The 24,070-nt window shown below is 38.1% G+C and overlaps 1 protein-coding gene across 2 annotated transcripts in view; it reads right to left on the reverse strand.

Moving 5' to 3' along the window:
- Nucleotides 1-23,612, reverse strand: part of atp8b2 (ATPase phospholipid transporting 8B2) — a 49,146-nt gene extending 25,534 nt beyond the window's left edge. The window contains exons 1-13 of one of the 2 annotated variants that reach the window (XM_060870737.1): nt 23,395-23,612; nt 18,509-18,576; nt 8,034-8,092; nt 7,756-7,869; nt 6,636-6,734; nt 4,278-4,339; nt 4,097-4,169; nt 3,768-3,838; nt 3,541-3,620; nt 1,885-2,043; nt 1,707-1,795; nt 1,355-1,551; nt 382-590 (exon numbers count right to left, since the gene is read on the reverse strand). In XM_060870737.1, coding sequence (XP_060726720.1) covers nt 382-590; nt 1,355-1,551; nt 1,707-1,795; nt 1,885-2,043; nt 3,541-3,620; nt 3,768-3,838; nt 4,097-4,169; nt 4,278-4,339; nt 6,636-6,734; nt 7,756-7,869; nt 8,034-8,092; nt 18,509-18,539 — 1,243 coding nt within the window. In that variant the 5' untranslated portion in view covers nt 18,540-18,576; nt 23,395-23,612. Of the gene's footprint in view, nt 1-381; nt 591-1,354; nt 1,552-1,706; nt 1,796-1,884; nt 2,044-3,540; nt 3,621-3,767; nt 3,839-4,096; nt 4,170-4,277; nt 4,340-6,635; nt 6,735-7,755; nt 7,870-8,033; nt 8,093-13,240; nt 13,799-18,508; nt 18,577-23,394 lie in introns of those variants that run through there. The other variant, XM_060870736.1, reaches the window with a different exon arrangement.
- Nucleotides 23,613-24,070: the final 458 nt, after the last annotated feature.

Genomic DNA, 24,070 nt, shown 5'->3' on the forward strand with positions numbered 1-24,070 from the left:
CAAGGCAGGATACACCCTGGACGGAGTGCCAACCGGAGTGCCGCAGGGCACACACACACACACTCTCATTCACTCACGCAATCACACACTACGGACAATTTTCCAGAGATGCCAATCAACCTACCATGCATGTCTTTGGACCGGGGGAGGAAACCGGAGTACCTGGAGGAAACCCCCGAGGCACGGGGAGAACATGCAAACTCCACACACACAAGGCAGAGGCGGGAATCGAACCCCCAACCCTGGAGGTGTGAGGCGAACGTGCTAACCGCTAAGCCACCGTGCCCCCAATATACAACATATTTCTTAAAAAAATGCAGCATATGTATATTTATTCATTAAGAGCATGCATAAAAATTAACAGCATTTTTTGTGTCTTACCGTAAGTAATTCCATTGATCGAGCACTTGTTAAAGGACATGATGTTTTGAGTGAGGGTTCCTGTCTTGTCGCTGAAAATATACTCCACCTGACCCAGCTCTTCATTTAGTGTTGTACTCCTAGCCTCTGCTGCTGTGTTACTGCGACTGCAGAACATCCGCCGGTCCCAGTTAATGAAGTAACTGTGACCTAAACGAATCACTTCCACACTTACAGAAAGGGAGAAGAAAAATGCAGTTTGTAAAATAAGAGATTTTATTTTAAATATTATACACAATGGCATAGAGAATTCTTTTATTGACTAAAATAAAAGGATGTGGATCATAGGCTTTACCCCTTTGAACTAACAAGAAAACTAAGCATGGTTTCTCTTCCTGGTGTGTGTGTGTGTGTGTGTGTGTGTCTCTGTGTCTGTGTGTGTTTTTGTGTGTGTGTCTGTGTGTGTCTGTGAGTGTGTGTCTTTGTGTGTGTGTGTCTGTGTGTCTCTGTGCGTGTGTGTGTTTGTGTGTCTCTGTGTGTGTGTCTGTGTGTCTCTGTGCGTGTGTGTGTGTTTGTGTGTGTGTGTCTTTGTGTGTGTCTCTGTGTGTCTGTGCGTGTGTGTCTCTGTGCGTGGGTGTGTTTGTGTGTATTTTTGTCAATATAACTGTTAAATCCCGCAGCAGCATTACTTGATTATTTGTATTTTTTACATTAAAGAGAAGTTTGTAGTAGCAGCAGAAGATAAAAAAAAATCTTTTTTCCTTTAAAACATCGATCATTTTTCTTTTTGTAAGAACATTTTCTTGTCTGCAAGTGAAAATAACTGATGCTGCCAATGATAGTAAAATCATATATTAGCACCTGTAAAAGAGGGAATTTCCCCCCGGCGCTCCCCACTTGTCCAAACAGTTCTTAAGAATATCCAAATGATAGAAAAGTGATATGACACCTGTTTCTCTATCTCTCTCTGTATTGTTTTCTCAACTTTGTTTACCTTACATACAGCGAGATTGGCACCACAGTGTTGAGGATGATGACATAGGACCAGAAGGAGAGGAAGGCAGAGAACAGGAAGTTGTCAACAGGAGGATCCCATGGGAGATAACGCTGAAAGAGAGACCCTACTTCTCTCTCCCACACAGCATTTCCAATGGCCAATATTACACCCATACACACCAGGAAACCAAAAATCTGAGAGAGAGAGAGAGAGAGAGAGAGAGAGAGAGAGAGAGAGAGAGAGAGAGAATGAATAGATCAGAGGGAGATCAGAGTATAGCAGATGCAATATATTTGAGACCTGTACTGTATATGGTTTGTAAACAAGTAGATTGGTAAGATTCTCGTACCCACAGAACCAGTGTGTTCATCAGACGGTCTATGCTCGTCCTTTTGAACTTTGTGCGTCCGCTGTTCTGCATCAGTTTGGTGTCTGGACCTATGGGAGTGGACCCATTGAGAAATTGTCAATATTAAATGTTGCAGCATCATTTTTTTTTAAAGGATCATTCACGATCATTTGCATACCTGCAAATATGACGAGACCATAGCAGCTCTCAGTGTTACGCAGCACACAGCCCCTCAGCAGCATGTTCTGGTTGGTCAGAGCATACTTACAATCTCTCCAGTATAGATTCCCACAGAAACGATCCAGCTTATTATTAGGAGGTTCACACACCACCTCACCTACAAAGTGAGAGAGGATGTCATAATGTACAGTAGATGGATCAACACTATTCACATAGCACCTTTATGTCAGAATCCAGACCGGACTTTTGGCCATGTGCGTTTGTTTATGTTCTGTGTCACATGTCTGCCCCGCCCTTGTCTCTTCCTCCCCGTCATGTGTATTCATCCTTGTCGTCTTTGTCACGTCTCTTGTTGCATCTTTGTCTTGTCGTTTGTCGAGTCCTTGTCCCCGTTTTGTGTTTTTAAGTTATTAAATCAAGTTTATTTTTAAGCTATCCTGCATTTGGGTCTGTTTTTATCCCCGTATCGCTGACACTTTATTATACCACTGAACAAGACAGAAACAAAAAAGCTAGAGCTAAAATCAAACCAAAGGAGTTTAGCTGGTAAAACTGACACTGCTGGACGACAATACTACAGGATAAATGGTCCACATTGACACTATAGCACCTGAATGTACTACTGTAAACTGCCAGATAGCCACAGAGATGCATGAGTGCTGAATAGTAATGGGCGATATAAACGATATGCGATATAAACGATACAAAATTGGCCTACGATAGAGATTTTAATTCTATTGCACTATCGCGATAATGCATGTTGATGACGCAATCTACCCGCGAAATTTAGAGCCACGAGCTGCAGCCGGCTGCAACAAATCATCATATTCGTCATCTTGAATAAACATGGCCGAAAGCATCAGCGAAACAGAGGAGCTCGTGAAAAAGACCGGTGCAACATCTATTATTTGGACTTGGTTTGGATTTAAGCCGTCCGACGAGCAGCAGATAAATATACTCTGTAGAGTGTGTGGGGCAAAAGTTAAGAGCTAACAGCTAAGAGCTAATTCACAGTGTCCGTTCCTTTATTAACAAGACACCAGTTTTAATTTCATTAGGAGAACAAAATGTTTAAAACCAAATGCGTTACCTCGGCTGCAGGTTTGAAATATGTTTTTATTTAAAGTATCTGTGCATTTACACAAAATAATTTTCTTTGCTTAATTAATACTGTAAGTATTTTCAGTACAGTGTATGTTCCTTAACTAAAAAGACACCAGTTTTTCTGTTCTCTGCAACTTGGGTGGCATTTAAGAACCAAGGACTTTTAGAAGGAAAGACTTTTATTTATCTGCAACATTTTGTTGTATAATTACAGTTTTGCTTTTGCACAATAAATGTTCTCAAAACGACATACATTTCTTTATTTCTTAAAAAAAATACATTTAGCAGTTTGGCTTTCCTAAGGGTCTGTGTAACCTGTTCTGAAATGGCTCTATTATAATTTATATATCGCAATATATATCGTTATCGCAAGAGGCTGCAATGTATATCGCAATATGGATTTTAGGCCATATTGCCCATCCCTAGTGCTGAAGAAAGTGTAAAATATATATATATATATATATATATATATATATATATATATATATATGTATATATATATATATATACATATATATACTTCACTTCACTTCACACAACATTCTCATACCATCAAATAGAGCAAGGTTGGTAGGGTCTCCAAGTTCTGAAGTGACAGACAGGGACTGGCGCACTTTCATGTTTGACTCACTGTAACACACACACACACACACACAGACACACACACACACCATAATGCCAATTTGTTGCTGTTGTTTTCTTTGAAAATTAAATGTGATGTACCAAAGTGTTTATGTAACATGTAAACAGATTTATTTTCAATTGACAAAGTCTTACCCATCTAGTTCTGCAGTCTCAATATAACACAATCCATGTGGCTCACTGCTAGACAAAAGGAGCAGGTCAGCCTGTAGCACACACCAAACACACACACGCACACACACACACATTTCATCATCACAATACAGACATTCAAAAAACTAAAAACTGTCACAAGCTACACCACAGGAAGTGAACTAGTTTAAGTATTCCACTCTATCACTCTGTCAATAGCACCAGATACTGTGCAACACATGACAATTCTTCAATTAAATGTTAGTGTTTTAATTTTAATCAAGTTGAGAACATGGTTATGTCATTAGACAGCGTCATGGAGAATTACTTACTGCAACAAACTGGTTGTTTTCTAGTTTGATGATGTCCCCTACTGTCACATTCATCCATTTTTCCTTCTGAAGACTGTAAGGCAGACAGATAAAATTATTAAGAATATGGTTTAAAAAGAAACAAACCATATTATTATATTTAAAAACTGGTAAATGTTAATAAATGTTCATTGAGACTCACATGCCATTGACGAGCACCTGAGACTGGCGGTTATTCACCTGGTTATCGCTCTTGTGACGAAACTACAGCAAAGGAAAAACAGGTCTAAGCTTCTAAAAATTCGGAGTTCTTTCATTTGCAGCCATTTTTTTTATTATGAATCACATCTAGGCAGAAGGATACCGTAGGTTCCATAATTACATGCATTTTCTATGATAAAAGGGACGGAAGGCTGATTCGTAATACTTTTATTGTGACCCAGAGGGAGGATTACAGAAGAACCAACCTTGAATATCTATTGTATACTAAATGCTGTATAAACATTCAGTGCTGTGCTATTTGAAGCAGGTTATGAAGTATATGAAAAGTTGTGACTAGACAGGTGTCTCTGGGTAAGAGTCATGACCAGGAAGGACGGAGACAAACCCATACGCAGGATAGCTTCAAATATATAGGGTTTAATAACTAATAAATACAGGGAAAAAGACGATAACTAAACAATACAAATGACGAGGAAACAATAAGGTAACACTGACGACACTTAGACATTACACTGACACTACATAGAGAATGATTCCGCGCTTCCATCGGCATCGCGGCTCAGTTAAATACTGTACACAACAATTAATGATAGGGAACAGGTGTGTGGAGACAAGGAGGAGTGAACAAAGGCAGGGCAGACGCGTGACACGGAGCAACAACAACTGCTCATGGCCAAAAGTCCGGGCTGATTCCTGACAGTAAGAGTGCATCAGCATGGCACAAATTCATGGAACATTCTACATTCATCAAATTGTAAGGACATCTGTGCACAGTTCACTTAATTTATTTAGATTCAGGTCTAGGCTTTGGCTATATTATTTAAAAAATCTGATCTTCTTTTGATTCATTTGTTGAGTTGAATAAATGCTTTGGGTCATTGAAAGATGAAATTCCGTTATCTTCAGTTTCCTAAAAATGTACTCATTTTTGTAGCTATTCATGATTTCCTCCACCTTGTTACAAATAGTCAAAAAGTTTTTCTGCGTGAGAAATACAATGTGTGGTGGGAAAGCGTGACAAAAGACTGAAATGCGTGACTGTCACTCTCGATGCGTGACACTTGACAGCCCTGTTGTTAGAAGACCCAGTGCTAGCTGAAGTAAGGCACCCCTAAAGCATTATGCTACCATCACCATGCTACACCATAGGTATTAGTGATGCGCGGGTCGTCTCATAACCCTCAGGTCCCGTGGGCGACCCGCGGGTCGGGTTGAGAAGGGTAAAGAAATTGTCACTTTACTGCGGGGCGGGCTGGGGCAGGCCAATAATTTCATAAAAGCGGGACCCGCAGTTTGGAAAAAAACCCGGCCCGTGCATCACTAATAGGTATGCCGTACTTTTGATTTTGTGATTTTTTTTTCACCAAACATGCGTTTTGGAATTATGGAATAATTATACCTTTTTGGAATCAGTGTCATCAGATCATATCAAATTTTGCCACATGGTTTGGTGTAATTGAGTTGAACTTGTTTTTGTGAGAGAGAGTTTAACTCTTGTAACCCTACTTCATAGCCCAGATGTGAAAAATATGAGTGATTGTTGTCACATGCAGATAGTAATCAGTGCTTGTGAGATATTCCGCCAACTACTTTAATGATGCTGTAGCTCTCTTGGCAGCCTCAATTCGATAAACAATTGACATTGTCGTAAGGCAACTTTACAGAAGTATAGAAACAGAGTAAAAAATGTAAAGTTTATGTACAGTATATAATGTCTTTTCTACAACAGTTTGTAGTCGAGCAGAATTGTGCAACCAAGAGCTCCTGAGGAACTAATAGTTAACATTTCCTAATGATGGTCCTAAGGGTCAACACTAATTCCTTCCTGATGAAGTCTTCAAATGTTCACTGATTCTCCTACTGGTCCTATCTGCAGAAATCTCATGGGTCATGGACTGTCCACACATTATCCGCAGCATAGTGCAGCACCAAGTAATGAGACTCCAACCAGGAATAGGATGGAGCAGAAGAAGCGGTACCTTGGGACCTCAGAAAACTGGGAGCGGCACATATAGCTCAACAGCGTATCAAAGGTTTTGGAAATTATTTTATTCCCTTCTTCAGATAAACATAATTATTGTAACTTTTTTAACTTTTCCTATTTTTCCCTAAAATGTTTCTAGTAGTAATATCACAGTGAGGGTAGAAAAATCATATTCTGACAATTTTTCATCAAAAACCTGCCATTTTAACAGGTGCAAGTGTGTGTATTTGTGTGTGTGTGTGTGTGTGTGTGTGTGTGTGTGTGTGCGTGTGTGTGTGTGTGTGTGTGTGTGTGTGTGTGTGTGTGTGTGTGTGTGTGTGTGAGTGTGAGGGGGGGAGAGAAAGAAAGACTCACATAATCATCAGTGGCATCTTTAACTGCAGTGATGCTCAGCACCAGTACTAAAGGCACTATGGTAGTGAACCAGGACAAAGAGGAGATCTGAGGAATCAGCTGAAAGAGGCAGAGAGAGAGAGAGAGAGAGAACAGAAAGATTGAGAGGTGCACTGACTTTATCTTGTAGTACCTAATACATGGAACAATCTACTTTCTACAATCATATTCATATTTTACTCTTCTTTCACCTTTTGCCTTTGCCATCATTAAAGACACAAAGTGACAAAATATCTATCATTTACATTGTCTTTACTCGCATACCAAACCCCATATGTTGAGTAATGTCTACCTCTAAGCATAAAGTCTGAGCTCACACCTTCAAGTTCAATTCAAAAACACTGAACTTGTAGCGTATGTATTTTATACCACAGTGTAGCTAAATCTGTTCTCAAATCTTGTTCAGAAGGTTTGGAGCTAATATTACTGTATATGCCAGTATGACAGTAATTCTTGATGAACAATAGGCTAATATTGATGCACTCACTCTAATATATTATAGTTTTTATAGTAAAAACTCATTCCCTGAACTTGTATAACAGATTCTTCACATATTCTAAGCTTAAAAATAAACTGGTTAAAAAAATACAAAACGTTTTTTTTTTCAGAAAAATGGTACTGCGCTGAAATTTTCTTAGGAGACATTGTCTTGAATGTAAGCGCTTTGTAACAGTCAGGGTACAATATTTCCTGTCATGGGGAGACTTCAGGTTTATACCTTGCAGTTTTTCATTAAAATGACAAGCTGTGTTTATTTGTCTTATCAATTTCAAGAGAGAAAAGGAGCAAAAGTACTGTAAGAGAGGGAATGGCTGTCAATCACTGTTCAGTAAAAACAGCAACTTACAAATCGCATGGATTTTCCAAAACATGAAACTATAAACCAATTAAAAGGCTTGATGTGTCATTTATCCATATATTAAATATTGTAGTCTTTGACATGTCTGGAAGTCAAGTGTGGAATAAGCTGAATAACATACTGTGCATGCTATTATATAAAAATAATACACCTCTGGGAGGAAATGCTTCCTAACAGAACCTATCACACCTTATATGTTTATAATTATAGACCTGATGCTACCTGGAGAATGAGAAGAAACAGGAAGTAGGTGTTGGCAACTTCCTGGAACTGCTCAAAGAGGTTGATGGGCAGGAAGGTAATGATGTTGTACTTCGAGGTCATGATGCAATTATTCTGGGGAGAACATGAGGAGGAGGCATAATGGGTCATATTATTAAATTAACAATTATTAAATACTGGGGGAAAGTACACACAGAAATAACACTATAATTAACACATTTAAGCTGATGAGTGTACTGTATGTAAGAAGCTTGTTTATATGTTGTGGTCCAACTTACTGCATACTGAAACTTCTCGTTGTACTCCCTGTCGTTAGCCCGGACCCGCCTTTCCTCTTCTATGAGAGAAAACATATGTATTTGGAAATAAGACGATTTTTTAAGACGATAAGATGTTGTTTTTTTTTTTAAGAAATGGAAACATTGGCCATATTTACATTAACAGAAGCCTCGAATGGAGAAAAAACTTTATTGCTCTATTAACTGAATAATATTATTGCATGTTCTAGTTTTATTACTTGATCTCAAAACACTCAAACTACACAACCGTCTGCTAAACATTACTGTTTTCTTTTTAATTTAAAAGAGAAATATTTTTATTGTTAGATGCAGCTGGACTTCTCTTAAAGGAAAGCATATGTGGTCAGTCAGATTTAAGGAAAGATATTACGTATAATTTCCATAAAAATCTTACGTTTCTTTACAAAAAGTGTAAACGACTAGATTGAATGATGTAGAGTGAAAATGATCAATCCATAATGTATTAATGTAAACTGTTAACATTGTGAAAGCTCGCAAGTATCTTGGCAATGATAAGAACTATAACTATAGTGTTATTTTTAGTCAATTGAAACTCGTGTGCTAGAAAAGCTGTTGTTGGTCTGTTGTTGGTCTGATTTGTCAGATCAGGTGCAAGATTTGTGTTCAATTTTATTCAGAGCTGTGAACACAGGGCTCTCAAGTTCTGAAGACAGGCAAGAGTGACATCTCCAACCCCCAGCAAAAAAAAAAAAAAACAGAAAGAAAAGAAAAGAAAAAGGAAAACTGTGTTTCACCAGGATCACTGACCACATTTTAACCAAATACAATATTTGTTCAATTTCCATTTATTAATTTGTGTGTGTGTGTGTGTGTGTTTTTTTTTTTTTTTTTAAATTCTCCCCATATAAAACAGTTCGGCTCAAGCCCAGCCATTTTTAGGGTCATGATTGAGGACAATGTCCCGTCCAGAGACAGGCTGTTTCGTGTTGAGGTTTTGTTCAAACCGACCATCGAAAATACCCTCTCTAATGAATGTTTTTTTTTTTTTTTTATTGGTTGTTGCGTTAAATCTTACCCATATACAATAGTGCTATTTTCTGATTGGCTGTTGTGTAGCCTCTTTTTTTTGATTGGCTGATGCAGTAAGTGTCAGGCTTAACTAAGAACTCCAGGGGAGACGCGCTTGATTCCTGCCCAGTTCCATAGAGACAGCGGTGTGGACAGATACATTTTAAGCGCTGCGGCATATAAAATATATGATAAATAGTCAAAAAGTTTTTCTGCGTGAGAAATAGGATGCGTGACACTTGACAGCCGTGGAACATAATGAATGTTCATGACCTGCATATTTTTTGCAAGTGCTATGGAAACTCCACTCCATCACAACACCAATCTTCTTTAGCATTAGCGGTTTCTAGCTCTAGCACTGTAACAAGTTGTTTACATTGTGTTAAGCGGAGATGCAGTTGTCGAACGATTGTGATCTAACACACCCCCACAGTCCTGATTAAGCAGAAGAAAGTATTTTTGCTATCATTTAACTGTAGTTAGTGATATGTACTGTATGAGAGAGTATTCATTAACTCTCATACAGTATTTTCTATAGATTTGGGTCAATTTAGCCCTCTTCCATTCACATGTGCTGATGTGATGTGCTATAATATACATCCAGTCTTTGCAATATTACCAATTTAAATATGGTTGTGTCACAAAATGTGACAAAATCTAATTAATAAGTGCAGCAAAATCAAACATTTTTGGCTGCAACAATCACTAAAACCTGTCCTGTTCCTAGGGCCTTTAAATGATTTTAGTCCATTTGTCTATAAAATGTTCATTGTTAAAAGCACTATACAAATCAATTTGAATTGAAACACCAGGAAGTGTCAGGAGCAATAGGCTAGTTTGGATTTAGTCAGTCACATTAGTTTTCCAGCAAGCACAATCTCATTCTCATCCTTGTGTATCTCATCCTTGTGAATCTCTGGCACACACTGATGATGTTATAATATCATTTATACGTAGTGAGTATGTAACATGTCATGTTTTGAACTGAATCATCTACAGGCTTTAAACCCTTAATAATGCTGTATATGACTCATGACTGACAGGATGCATTTACAGTTAAAGGTACAGATTCTACTGAAATAGAAACTCTAATGTTCCTCAGTGGAGCAGCTGCTCCATGTGGTCAGTTTTACATGTGGTCTGTTAGAACTATAGCATGCAGCTGCGAAACGGGAAATAACTCAGTGTGGTTGGTGTTTTGTGATATTATTTAACACTCGCATGTAAAAGTAACAGATATATGGAGAACAGAATCTGGCAACTGTACAACACCTGTTAATTTCACTTCTGTTACAGGGAGAGCTTTCAGATTCCCATACTGTTATACAATCCATTCTCATGCAAACCTACCCATGTATAGTAAATATCTAATAAACATAGTATAGTATAGTAAATATCTATTTTAGGTTTTAGATTTTAAGGTGCAGGATCAACAGATAGGAATATTTTAGTACAGAATAACACTTCAAATGAGAAACAAATGAGACTAGGGGTAAACTGCAATTTAAATCCAACAAGATCACATGTACAAATAGGATATTATTGTTCAGAAGTGAAGAGAAACAACTGACCAAAATAATAGACTTGCACTAGATGAGTGCATTAAAAAAAGACCAAACACATGCATGCATAACCTTTAGCAGCCTCCGCTTTCCTCACACCTCTACTGGTCCTGCTCTCTCTAAATTACTCACACCCTCTGTGGTTTCCTGTTAAAAGGCCAGTCTGTGAGCTCCTTTACACTGACTAAACATTCACATACATTACAGTGCTTGAACACACACACACAAACACACACACACACACACACACACACACACACACACACACACACACACACACACACACACACACACACACACACACACAAACACACACACACACACACACACACAAACACACACACACACACACACACACAAACACACACACACACAAACACACACACACACACACACACACACACAAACACACACACAAACACACACACACACACACACACACACAAACACACACACAAACACACACACACACAAACACACACACACACAAACACACACACAAAAACAAACACACACAAACACACACTAACACACACACAAACACACACACAAGCACACACACTAACACACACACACAAACACACACACAAGCACACACACAAACACATACCCACATACAAACACACACAAACACACACACACAAACCCGCACACAAACAAACACACACAAACACACACACACAAAAACAAACATACACAAACACACACACAAACACACACACAAGCACACACACAAACACACACAAACACATACCCACATACAAACACACACAAATTATCCATGCACACTATAATACAATGTCAGAGATTGCATTTTGGTCTGGTATTGCTTTTGGTTTGGTATTGTTTATTTCCTCTGCATGCAACATTTGTTGCACTAAACCAGTACAGAACTCTGAGTTATTCCAGTACAAATCCTCTGTAGGTCAATGGCTACAAAATGAAAAAAAAAAAAATTATATTGGGTGCCTAATGGCTGTATTTCATTTTAATTTCAGCACACTCAGTGAAGTCTAATAAAACATTGTGCATATCAATATTGAGACTTAAGCCCTAACTATAGATTTAACACAATACCAGGATACTTTGTGGAGGAAGGACGTTGTTGAAAACATTGACCTTGAACTTGATATGAGATTGAGAGAAAAGCAGCACTGTCTAACAGCTTGATGTAATCACTATATGTCAGGCTGGACTTTATGATTCCGACTGTAAATACACTCAAAGGGTCTAATAGCAAATATACACATTAGTAACTATAATAATAATAATTAAGACCACAAAAGGCTTTTTTCATACCAATGACATCTGAGAATTGAGTACCTTTGTTACTTTAAGGGACACGTTTATCTGTGGATCCATTTATCAATAAGATTGCAGATGACTGATTTGTCACCTTATTAAAATAACCAAAATAATGGTTCTAGTTACATTAAAAACATATATGTATGCATTATGATTTCATGCTTTATATGCATCACACTCTGTTGATTATGTGCCTATGGATCATTGCCCTGACTCATCTCGTCCTGTTTGTCCACTTACAGATTCCTGACTTTGTCCTTTCCCTCATCGTCCTTTTCTCTGACGCCACTGTTTCTCATCTCAGCTGGAATGACTTGTGCAAATCATAAAAGCTGACGAACTTGAACTGCTGTCACTCGGTACAGTAAAACAGTAAACGTGTAAAGACAGTGATAAAATTAGGGGTAGCAGTGATGTTATTCATTGTGAAAGTAACTGCATTAGTAACCTTTCTCTGGGGCTTTTTTCTTTCCGTTATTGTGGTATAGAGGCAGTCTGACTTGTTAGTACCAAAGAGAAAAGCTCATGTAAACATAGAGCAGTGGATTTGAGGCATATGTTTTCTAAGGAGAAATGTAGTTTAAAAAAAAGAAGGTTAAAAGACGAAATCCTGCTCTGCATGTGAAATAATTTAAATAAATAATATTTAAATAAAAAAGAACAAAAGCTATTTCTAATGTATAAATGACAAATCTCGGTTGTCAAAACTGCAGGGGTCAGACATGTTGTGTTACTATATCGTTATATTCCCCCTTATAGGAACGTTACTATTAGACTAATGTTTAAACTATACAGTGCATGTAGCCCTGCTAGAAGGCAAAGTTACTGTATATGTGCCTTTGGCATGTTGGTTATCTTGCTGACAATCTGTCACAAATGACGTGATTCCTTTTCCTAACCAATTCTCAGTCTATATGAATCAGATGTACTGTATTTGTATCATTTGAGTCAGCAATGTTTATGGCTAAATCTGCGATCCATCAGACAGAGATATTTGGTCAGCAAGCACACAAATAAGCCTGAAGGAAAGCTCAGTCATCAAAAAAAGTGCTATCATGACTGCATGGTTTAAAAGACGGGTAAATACTGACAAAAATGAACTGATGATGTAATGCTGGAAGAGAGAGAATGTTGTATAACAACAATGTCAGGTAAATCGAATGGAAAGAATAACATGATAAAGCACAAAATCTTGAGTAATATAATAATACTGTATAAAAAATATATGGAGGCATATTCTTTAATAAATTAACGAAAACAAAACAAAAAAAAACTTAAATGTTATTTTACCTGTCTGTCTTATCTTTGCTGATGTCCATTTCAGTAGAGGAATGATGGGAAACAACGTCCCTGGAAATTCTTTAGGAATAGTCATTTTGGGCTTAGAGAGTTTCTTAGAGGTTTTGTTACATTATTCTTATTGACATAAATCAGCTACCTGACGAGAGGTTGCGAGACTGATACGCGCAGGCTTAAGTGAATAAGCACTCTAGCAGAGAACGGCAGTCTGTGAAGTGCACCACTGTGTGAGTGACAGAATCAAGGTCTTCACTGCTGATTGTTTTGCCGCATAAGCGAAGGTCATTCCGCTTGACGATACTGTCTTGGTAAACAACGTGTCCTATATAAAGTACATGCAGTCTGAACTGAACATAAAGTCTGAATTTCCCAAATCAAATGATGTGTCTTAGGTATCATTTGATCTTGCATGTATCCTCTTATTGTAAAGAAGGTCTTAACTCTCGCTTTACACAGCACTTATTGATTTGTAAATGGAAAAAAAATCCTGTTTTGAAGTCAACTGGCGGCTCAAATGACACTCGCGCTTGCCTCTCTCGAGTCACAGAACGGCCCCCTCAGACTGTTTTTAATGCACCATGCTGTTTTTATATGACATAATCAGTTTGGGTTCTGATTTGCTAAGGGAGTAACCAATAGGAACTAGCTGATGGGGTTGCCAGGGCAACCAGCAGTGAAGGCTTTACTTGCTCCAGAGGTAATGAAGGCTTTAAGATTCAGAGATATGATACAGATGCAGGATATTCAGTCTGTTGTGTATACATACATATAAATATACATATACATACGTGTGTGTGTGTGTGTGTGTGTGTGTGTGTGTGTGTGTGTGCGTGTGTTAAATATCATTAACTGTTTTAGCTTCCTCATATAGATAAACATGCAGGCCTGGCAGGTTTGCCTTTTATCCTTTGCTTTCAGTTGCACAGCACAAATACACACACACACACACACACACACACACACACACACACAGCAGGGCCAAATGGCCTTTGAACACAGTTTTAGGACTGCTGTACTAAGCTGTTTTGTGCCTGTTTCAGTTGTAAATACAAAAGTGTCATATAATCCTGAACCTGTCCAAATTAAGCAGCATGTACAAGGAGCAACTTAAGTTTACTTTTCTGTTCATACACATTCGTTTGAGACAGACTTGTACAAAAGGTATCAGAATAAAGAACAGGGTAATTTCATGTCAAATCGAACAGTGGCATTGAACCTTTACGCCACTCTGTCTCAGTCTTTACTCATTTTTCACCAGTTATATAATATTTTTGGTCCACACATGATTTGAAACATTTTACTTCTTTAGGAAACACCATCTTTAATAACCCATAATGTACACATGCTATGAAGAAAAAAACGTGCAATATTTATGTCAATTCTGATGCAGAATCTGTAAAGATTTCAATTCATTTCAAAACATTTTATGGGGTTCCCTAAGAAACCCAATCTTTGTTAACCTGTTTCCAGCTACATCTCACACAAAAGTGGGTTTATATAATGAAAAAAATTCATTAAAATCAATAATAATGATTTGTAATGTACAAAGTACTGCTAATAGGTTAAAAGCTATTGATAATGTGTATATTTATTTGACCCCCATGTGTCTGAAGAAGAGCTAGAAGCCAGTGATATCAGGATTGGCTGCAGAGGACGACGTCTCTCCTGAACCAAAAGTCAAGTCAAGAAGTTTTTATTGTCATTTCAACCATGTATAGCTGTTGCAGTACAAAGTGAAATGAGACAATGTTTCTCCAGAAGAAACAAAGACAGAGCTAAGGACTTAAGTAAGTAGTCCTAGCCACATAAAGTGATGTGCAACCTATTTGAATACCAGTTTCTCTCTGCTTGATTGATCTCAAAAACATCGTGAGATGAAAAGACATTCTGAGCTGCATATAACAATTAAGATGAAATCCCTGATATAGCTGGTAAAATGAATAAACATATTTGTTTATTCATTTTGTTGGAGGTTCAAAAAGGAAGACTCGACAGAACACGTACAAAGCTTATGATGAATTTTTTGGGTGCAGCTTAAAAGATTTTTCAAATAGTACATTCAGTAAAACAGAGAACTTGAGCGTTGCACTCAAATGTGGACTATTCACAGTCATATCTGCTCAAGTCATGCCTTTACTGGCAAAAGCCCAAACTGAAGGAGAAACGTCTTGTTAGGATCAGGAAAACGATTCATTGGTGTGTCACGCCACTGTGTACTTGATCATATTCCAGGTTACTCTAGAAGATTTGGCTCCTGACTAATGGTCTGCTGAATATTGGTGATGAAACACAAAAGTGTTGACATCACCAATGTCAAAAGTGCTACTGAATTCAGTGTTTCTGACCTCAATCTCTGATCTGGTGCAGGACTGTATTGAAAGAAAAATCATGTACAGTAAGTAAATCAGGACATTTGCAGCTACAATCTGTTCTGGCTAGAAAGGATGGAGGAGTCTTGGGTGCTATTCATTTGTGCACTGACAACTTGTTTTATTACCTGCAGCTTTGAGAAGCAGTGGATGGTAATATAAGCTGCAGGCTACAGACAGTAGATTTGACTACTTTAGTTCAAAAGTAACCCAAACTGCCTAGTCACTGTTATCAGGATCTTTTATGGGATGATGGCGTTATTTGCACATGGTAGTAACAACCACATGAGACTTTGTATTTATGTTTGTAAGGTTGTGCCCATGTACCTGAAAACGCTGTCACTATTTTAAGTGTATAAATATATTTATGATTCTGGTCAGAAGAATTTTGAGGTTGTTCAATAACAACTAACAATGTACCATTTTTGCTAAATTAATATTGTTTCTAAACCGATGTTGTAAATATCAGGACCTAACACATCCAGTTTGAACATATTTATAAAAAGTTCAATATCCGTAAGATGAATAAATTCAACATGTTATACAGAACTTTTATGATATGACCCCTTTACGTGTTCCAAGTTTACAGATTTCACAGTGGTTCACAGTTTAACCGTAATTTATTATGTATAATATTCTTCCAAACCGATGAAAGGACAAGACAAAAATATGTCAAGAAGGCTGTCAAGACACCAAACATCAACACTAAAGGAGCTGCAGGAATATCTGACAAATCACTACTGGTCAATCTCTCGTATTTTTCAATAGCCTATGCTATGGGGTGCAGTGGCTAGATATAAGCCCTGACTCAGAAAAATAAAGATCAATTCCTGCCTATGGCGAAATGTGTTATGGTTGAATGTTTTGGGCATCATATTAAAATATTGGCACAAAAACATGACAGCTTATCCTCCGAAGATCACCGGAGATACTGCCGGAGAAGCATGATGGTGGCAACGAAGGAATGATGAAATGATGAAACCAATCGAATTTGGTTACTAGGCCCGGAATTGTGCTCGTAGTCTGGCCCGGTGGTAACTGGACTACTGCTGCTGAGGCCTAGTTCTGGCCAAGTTGCTGGGCTATTGCTACTACTGCCGCTGCTGAGGCCTGAGCCTATCCTGCTGGTAGCTTTGCTGCCGCTGCTGAGGTCTGAGCCTGGCCCGGTAGTAGCTAAGCTATTGCTACTGCTGTTGCAAAGGCCTGGCCCAGTGGTAGCTTGGCTACTGCTGCTAATGCTAAGGCCTAAGTCTGGCTCAATGGCAGCTGGGCTGCTGCCACTGAGGCCTGAGGCTGGCTTGGTGGTTGTAGATCTTCCGCTGCTGAGGCCTAGGCCTGGCCTGGTAGTTACAGACAGTTTGCTTCTTACTGTACATCCACTGGTTCATGTTCATATTGGTGAAGAATAAGACCGTCTTCTAGAATTGATTGAATAGAGCTATCTGCTTCTGTGATTCCCTTTTAATCTGACCAATTTTCAAAAGAAAGGACGTAATAAAATTGCCATATGTAGATGTGCTACAGTAAGTGGTTGGGGAATTTCTACCAGTCTTGTGCTTGATTGATGGCTGACAAGTATACAGTAGCCATGTTCTGTACAACATAATATCGTGTTTCAGTCAGAGAATAGTTGTTTTAGGTTAATGCTATTATTCATTGTATACAAATGCACATTTAGAATCTGACATTCAGTTCACAGTTATGTATTATATTTTATGTGTTATATTAAACCGATGAATAAAAACAAAGAAAAGAAAGCTCCACATGACAGTAGGGCCCAGAGTACACTAAAAAGGGAAAGCTGAGATCGGTGTTACGTCTGGTGCAAAATAGACTAAACTTGAGCTACACTCTAAACAAATTTATGGTTCTAAGATGATTGTCTGAACAGAGAAGAATCATATAATACACAAAACCAAGCTATTGCTTAAGCAAAAGAGATTGGCTAAAGAGGTGTGAAGCTATTGTCACTTATAACTTACTACTTGTCTGATACATAACTTACTAATCTTAAATATAAGACTGGCATGAATTCGATGCCAACAGACTCAATAGAAATGGCCTTCTTGTCATTAATTTATATACCAGAGCTACCCTTAATATTTACTTTACATATGTGAAGAAAGCTATTAAAGAAAAACAATTTCAGACACAATTCAAACAATATTTGTCCTTGCTGTGACATTGACCCTGTTTGGTTCAGTTCCAAAATCTGATCAGTTCATATATTGGCTACTAAAACACTTCTACACCAATTCAACCATTTGTTTGTGAGATATCACACTTACAATAATCTCAGAGAGAATCACAGACACACCGAAGGATGGACAGACATAGAAGAATGGCAAAAGTGAGTTCATAAGCAGGAAGGTGTACAGTATTAGGACATGACAAACAGGAGAGAAGTTAGTGGAGTAAAACTATTTCAGACTTATGACCTTGCTGTGACCTTGACCCTGTTTGGTTCGGATTCAAAACTGAATCGGATCGTTTGCTGGCTATTATGATAATTCCATATAAATTCTACAGAAACGGAACCATCGTTTGTGAGATATTATGCTAACGAGAATCTAGGGACATAAAAAAAATTTTAATAGGCATAAAAAGTAAATTGTCAAAGGGATATGCCAAAATAATAGAGGTTTTTATTTAAGAAATAAAGAAGACAATGCAGGTCAAAACTATAACGATATTTGCCTCAAACGAGTATATAATGTTATCACATCCAACATTCTTTTATTCTTTCTTTGAATCAAAGTGAAACAGAATTATTTCTGTTTTCATTTATATTGTTTTTGTACATTCTGCTTTGGTGCTTGTAACCAAATCACACACTACAATAAAACATAAATAGATCTCATTAACATACTGTAAGTTATATTAGAATTACCTGGGGGTGGCCTCTTTCTAAACACTGCCATGCCTCTGATGTGCTGCCTCTCCGTCCCATGGGAAAATCTAAGCAAATTCACGCACATACACACAGACAGAGAGAATGAGGGAGAGAGAGAAAACAAAACACACTGTCAACAGGATCTCAAGGATAAAACAGCGGACAAATGACTGCTCACTAAGGGAATATAGTGATATCTAATCCCCAGATCCAAAGCACAGTTTGGTCAGCGAAGTTTCAGACGAAGCTAGTGCTTAATGGGCTGACTGCCGTTTCTTTACACCATGACATTATATGAGACTTGTGCTTTTATATACAAAAATGAGAGACATTTGTTTTGAAAGTGTGGCTTGAATCATTTGTGGTTATGGCATTTCATTATTATTGCAGCGTTGCTCCTTAAAGCTTTTCTTGTGCTTTAAAAATAAAATACCTCCAAAATACCATCACATTAATGAAAATAACGTGGATACAGAGAATTACGGAATGTTCACAATTTTACTTGCCAATATTTCAATGACAAAACTTGACAAAACTATAAACAAAAATTTATAGCATCTGTCTCATTTTGATCATAGTGCTTCTATTTGTCTGTAGTCTGTCTTCTCAGATGACCCTGAGAGCCGCAATGCTCTCTATTTTTATCAAGGACTTGCAAAAAGTGATGGAATGCTTTCAGTCCACACACAGAAACCAAAATAAATAACCAATAAATGCCTTACCTTAAAACTTTCATTTGTTCACTTTTGTTTGCTTTGTTTATTCTCTTACTGTACACGTTCTCACGCCCTCTCTCCTGATTGGCTACTGCTCCAGCCAATGACTATGTAGCTGTAATGCTTTTGTGCCTGAAATTGGTGAGTGATGGCGTCTAACTCGCTGAACAAGCATACGATAAACAAAAATGACAATTCTAATTTTACAAACACTAATTTTTCTTCCGTCACTCATTAATAACCATATTCATCATTACACCCAACTGCCAATATGAACAGGTATGAGGTCTCCTAGAATGCAGCTGAAAAGTTCCCTCACCAGATATCTGTAAAGAAAAATCTGTCAAAAGCCAAGTGCTTGACAGAAAAGCTGTCTTTCCTTAAAAGTTGTTTGTTCTATAAGCACTCCTCTTCCCACTATCCATCCTGGATGGGGAAGCGTATGACTAGGTCAATAATAAGGCAGTGAATTCGGCTACTTGGTACTAGTCTGGCATTCCCAACTCAGAACTCATGACTAAGAAATCAAGGAAGCGACAAAGTACTGTTTATGTCCGTGAGGGCCCAGAACACATTGTTGTGTTCAATCAGTCAAAACAGGATGAGGTAATAAGTGCCTCGGCTGCTCTGTACTATGGTACGAAGCCCTATTTATGGTCACAGGTCTCTGCCACAGTACAAGCCTCAATTTGAGCTACTGAGAGCGTGATGGCTTATCTTGTCAAGCTTTTCCAATAAAGAATAGCCAGCTAATGGATTGTCTCACAGAAGCCCAAAGCCCTGTTTTATCCAAGAGTGGCAACCTAGCAAAAGTGGTATAAGGAAAAGATAGGCTTGTCACCTCAAGCCATCTACTATCTTGAAGCATTGACTACATTTCCCAAGACACCTCTCAGAGCCAATCACAACATCCTAAGTCTAAGAACCCTTTCAGTTCTGCCCTCCTGTACACTCAGAGGGAAATGGATAAAAGATGTGCCACCTAGTATATTATAGTTTGTGGTAGAGGACATGCTTACAGGCCCAACCAGACACTAGACAAACAATGGCCACACACCAGCTAGACACAAAAACAAGCAGAGACAAAGATTAGTCCTAAGTGAGTCCCAAGTGAAGCACATTAAATTGCTTCTAATAAACATATTAACGTTTCTAGAATGAGGTTAACAATGTTTTACCACAGCAACACGGCTGAAACACTTGATACAGTAAGTCTTTGAGGCAGTTGGGCTGCAACAGCAGATCACTACATCAGGTTTTACTTCAGTCAACCTAGAACAGAAAGCTGAGGCTGCAGTTGGCACAGAACCACCAAAACTGGAGCCGTTAAAGACTAGAAAAATGGCTGGCTTGAGGAATCTGGATTTCTGCTGAAGAAGACAGAGGGTGGGGACAGAATATTTCAGCAACAGCATGAATCCATGGACCCAACTTGCCTCAACATTCCAGTGGTGGAGGTGGTGTGCGGCATGTTTTCTTGGCACACTTTGGGTGTGTTAATACCAATCACTTGAAATCCACAGTCTAAATGAGCATTGTTGCTGACCATGTACTGTATATCCCTTCATGGCTACAATTTATCATGTTCTAACGGCTACGTCCATGTCACAAAACAAAAATAATCTCAAACCGCCCTTTGTCTAAAAAAACAGCCTCAATCCTTCAACAGGTGCACGAAAGATTTCATAACGGACTCTCAGACTAAAACAGAAGTGAGCAGTCACTCAAGCTGCAAGATAACTCCAAAGTTGCACAAACAACAGTTTCAAAGAGAACAATAAGCAATGAACTGCATTCCAGTCATCTCTAGTCCTACCCTCTAAGCAAAACACCTCTGTTAAGAAGGTAGCACAGAAATGGCTGTCTCAAAGCATTTCAAACAATATACTCCGATCATAAAAAAACCTAACTATACAGTAACTCTTTGGCAGTTCAGCTTGAAGAAAGATAACAAGAACACTAAACATTACTGGAAAATGACATGATTAAAGGAAACATGATTGGAGCGGTATACCAGGACATACTAGAGGTGACAGTCAAGATATTAAATCTGCTGAAAATATATTTTTTCAGACATTTCAACAAGACGACAAACCCAAACATGCAGCTAAAATAACTCATACTGTAAGTCCTAAGTCCTTGCATGGCCTAGCCAATCTACTCTCTCAAATCCCAGTGCTATAGATGCATATAAAATTGCAAGTCTATTAGAGAGACCCACATTTAAAAAAAAAACCTAAAACAAACTGAAATTATAAGTTCGGGTTTGTGATAAATCTAACAAATTGGACAATATGTACTATCTATCCTCTCAAAGACCATTTCTAATGTTTGCATTTTAAGGCCATGATGTTTTTAAATAACACTCCAAGGTTCTACTGAAGCCAAGTGTTAATGTATTCAGCTCTCAAAGGTCGTTTTCCAAATGCGTGCATCAGTTGACACTTGTAGGGAAAACCGAAATATGATCAAATCACAGACAAGGATAAACTCATGATTTCTATCGCAATGCGCAAATGGCTATCATGATTCCAAAATGCTAATCTTTAAAATACAGGCTATTTTATTCAGAATAACTAACACAATGTGCAGAAAGTCACTCACTAACACATATCTAACAGTTGCCACGAGTCATACAAATTAAATGAGGCCTAACAACCGACATCCATCCAGTAGTAGTAGAGTTTTGTAAGGCCATGAGATTTACAATGTTTTATTTTAGAAAGCAACAGTGGCTTGATGGTGAACAGTGGTGATTATGACTGACTGTGCATGGTTCACTTTCTCAGTGACGGGCAATAACACGAACGCGATCGCGATCGGCATAATAAATACTGTGCAAAGCAAGGTAAAGTAAATTACCATCTAACTTCTTTTTGTTCAGACACTGTTATGGCTAGTTACTTGTCACTTACTACTAATAATCACATCGTTGTAGCTGCTTAATATCTCTGTTTCTTTTCAACAATTCAAAACAGGATGCTAGCATCAGACCAGAAGGCTTATAATGATATTTGCTGCAGGAAATTAAAACAAAGCTCTTCTCTCCTCATTTCTTTTTTCTGTTTATTGATGCTCATATCATTTCATACACATGATTGTTTCCTGCATTATTCGCCTGCATGTTCTCTAAGCCACACTGAACAAAGCACATATTTTGGCTGAAAGTCAAAATTCTTTCATACTTAAAGGAATGTTAAAGTCTAGCTTTGGTCAACTGTTTAATGACTTTGACAAATGTCTCTTAAACTCCAACAGCTTTGAGTATTTAAAAGACACATACATTTAATGACCACTTTAATAGGAACACGTTCACGTAGCCAGTGATTTACAGTGTGCCGTGCTTGTTGGTGCCAGATTTAAGTATTTTAGAAACTGCTGATCTCCTAGGATTTTCATACACAATAGCCAGTATACAGAATTGTGTGAAATACAAAAATCTATCGAGGGGTATTTCTGGAGGAAAATGGCTTGTCGATCGGAATGGTCCGAGAAGAACTGGCAGTCTGACTGGTGTTGACAGTAAGACTATGATAGCTCTCAAACCAGCCCATTATGTCACTGTAAGAAATGTCGAATGAATGACTAGAGGTACAGATGTTCCTATTAAAAGATATTAAAAGTCCATAGCCTTCGTTGTAAGGTTTATAAATCAGGGATGTTAGACTGTACTCCTGATGTTAGACTGTACTCCTGATGTTAGACTGTACTCCTGGATCACACAGTGAAGTATTTACTCATATGAGTTAAATACTAAATTCTGCACCAGATGAATATGGTGTGTTGGGCAATAAACTGTTGCAGGTGCAGGAATGAGCCACATTTCTCCTGCTGCGCCTGACCAACCTGACCAAGTCGCATAAGCATTAGAGCTGCTTAGTAATAAGATTAGTAAGGTGCACAATGGAGTGAACAATTCTAAACTATATAACAGTAAATTAAAGTTGCTTCTAAATAAATGCATATTATAATAATTATTATATTTTAACACATTTTACATTTGCTTTGGTCACAAACCCAGATATAACTGTAAGTGAGTTTAAATGCTGTTTCTAATCAGGTTGATCTTGTATACGTTAACAAAGACGTAAAGAACAACACTGTGGATGTTTTGACAGCTTCTTAAATGTTAAAGGTATTTGAAAGAGTAACAGAGGGATCATTTACCTTGTCAGGTCCTTGCTGAAGTTCTCTGTCTTTCTTTCTTTTTGTTTTCTAGGCACTCGTGTGTCGGGACATCATCAGTTACTGTAAAAGCTTCATATTAATATTTTAACGGTTTCCCTTTGAGCTTAAACTCGAATATATGAACTGTGACACGCATTTCCCCTGAAGTCACTAGAGCATCGCGAGCGGCAGGTGAGACACTCACACACTCACACACTGTCACACACACACACACTCTCCACTCCACAGTGACGTTTGATTATTATTTTTATTTTTTTTAAACCCTCTAGTGGCCAAAATCTGAATTTCACACATACAAACACACACACACACCTACACACACACACACACACACACACACAGACACACACACATACAGACACACCTACACACACACACACACACACACAGAGACACACACACATACAGACACACACACACACACACAGACACACACACACATACAGACACACACACATACAGACACACTCACACACACAGACACACACAGAGAGACAAACACTCACACTGTCACACACTCTCACACTCTCCACTCCACAGTGACGTTTTGTTGTTTTTTTGTGTTTTTTTAAAGCCCTCTAGTGGTCAAAATCTGAATGACACACACACACACACACACACACACACACACACAGACACACACAGACAAACACTC

Source organism: Tachysurus vachellii, chromosome 5, assembly GCF_030014155.1.
Source record: "Tachysurus vachellii isolate PV-2020 chromosome 5, HZAU_Pvac_v1, whole genome shotgun sequence".
Taxonomy (NCBI): Eukaryota; Metazoa; Chordata; class Actinopteri; order Siluriformes; family Bagridae; genus Tachysurus; species Tachysurus vachellii.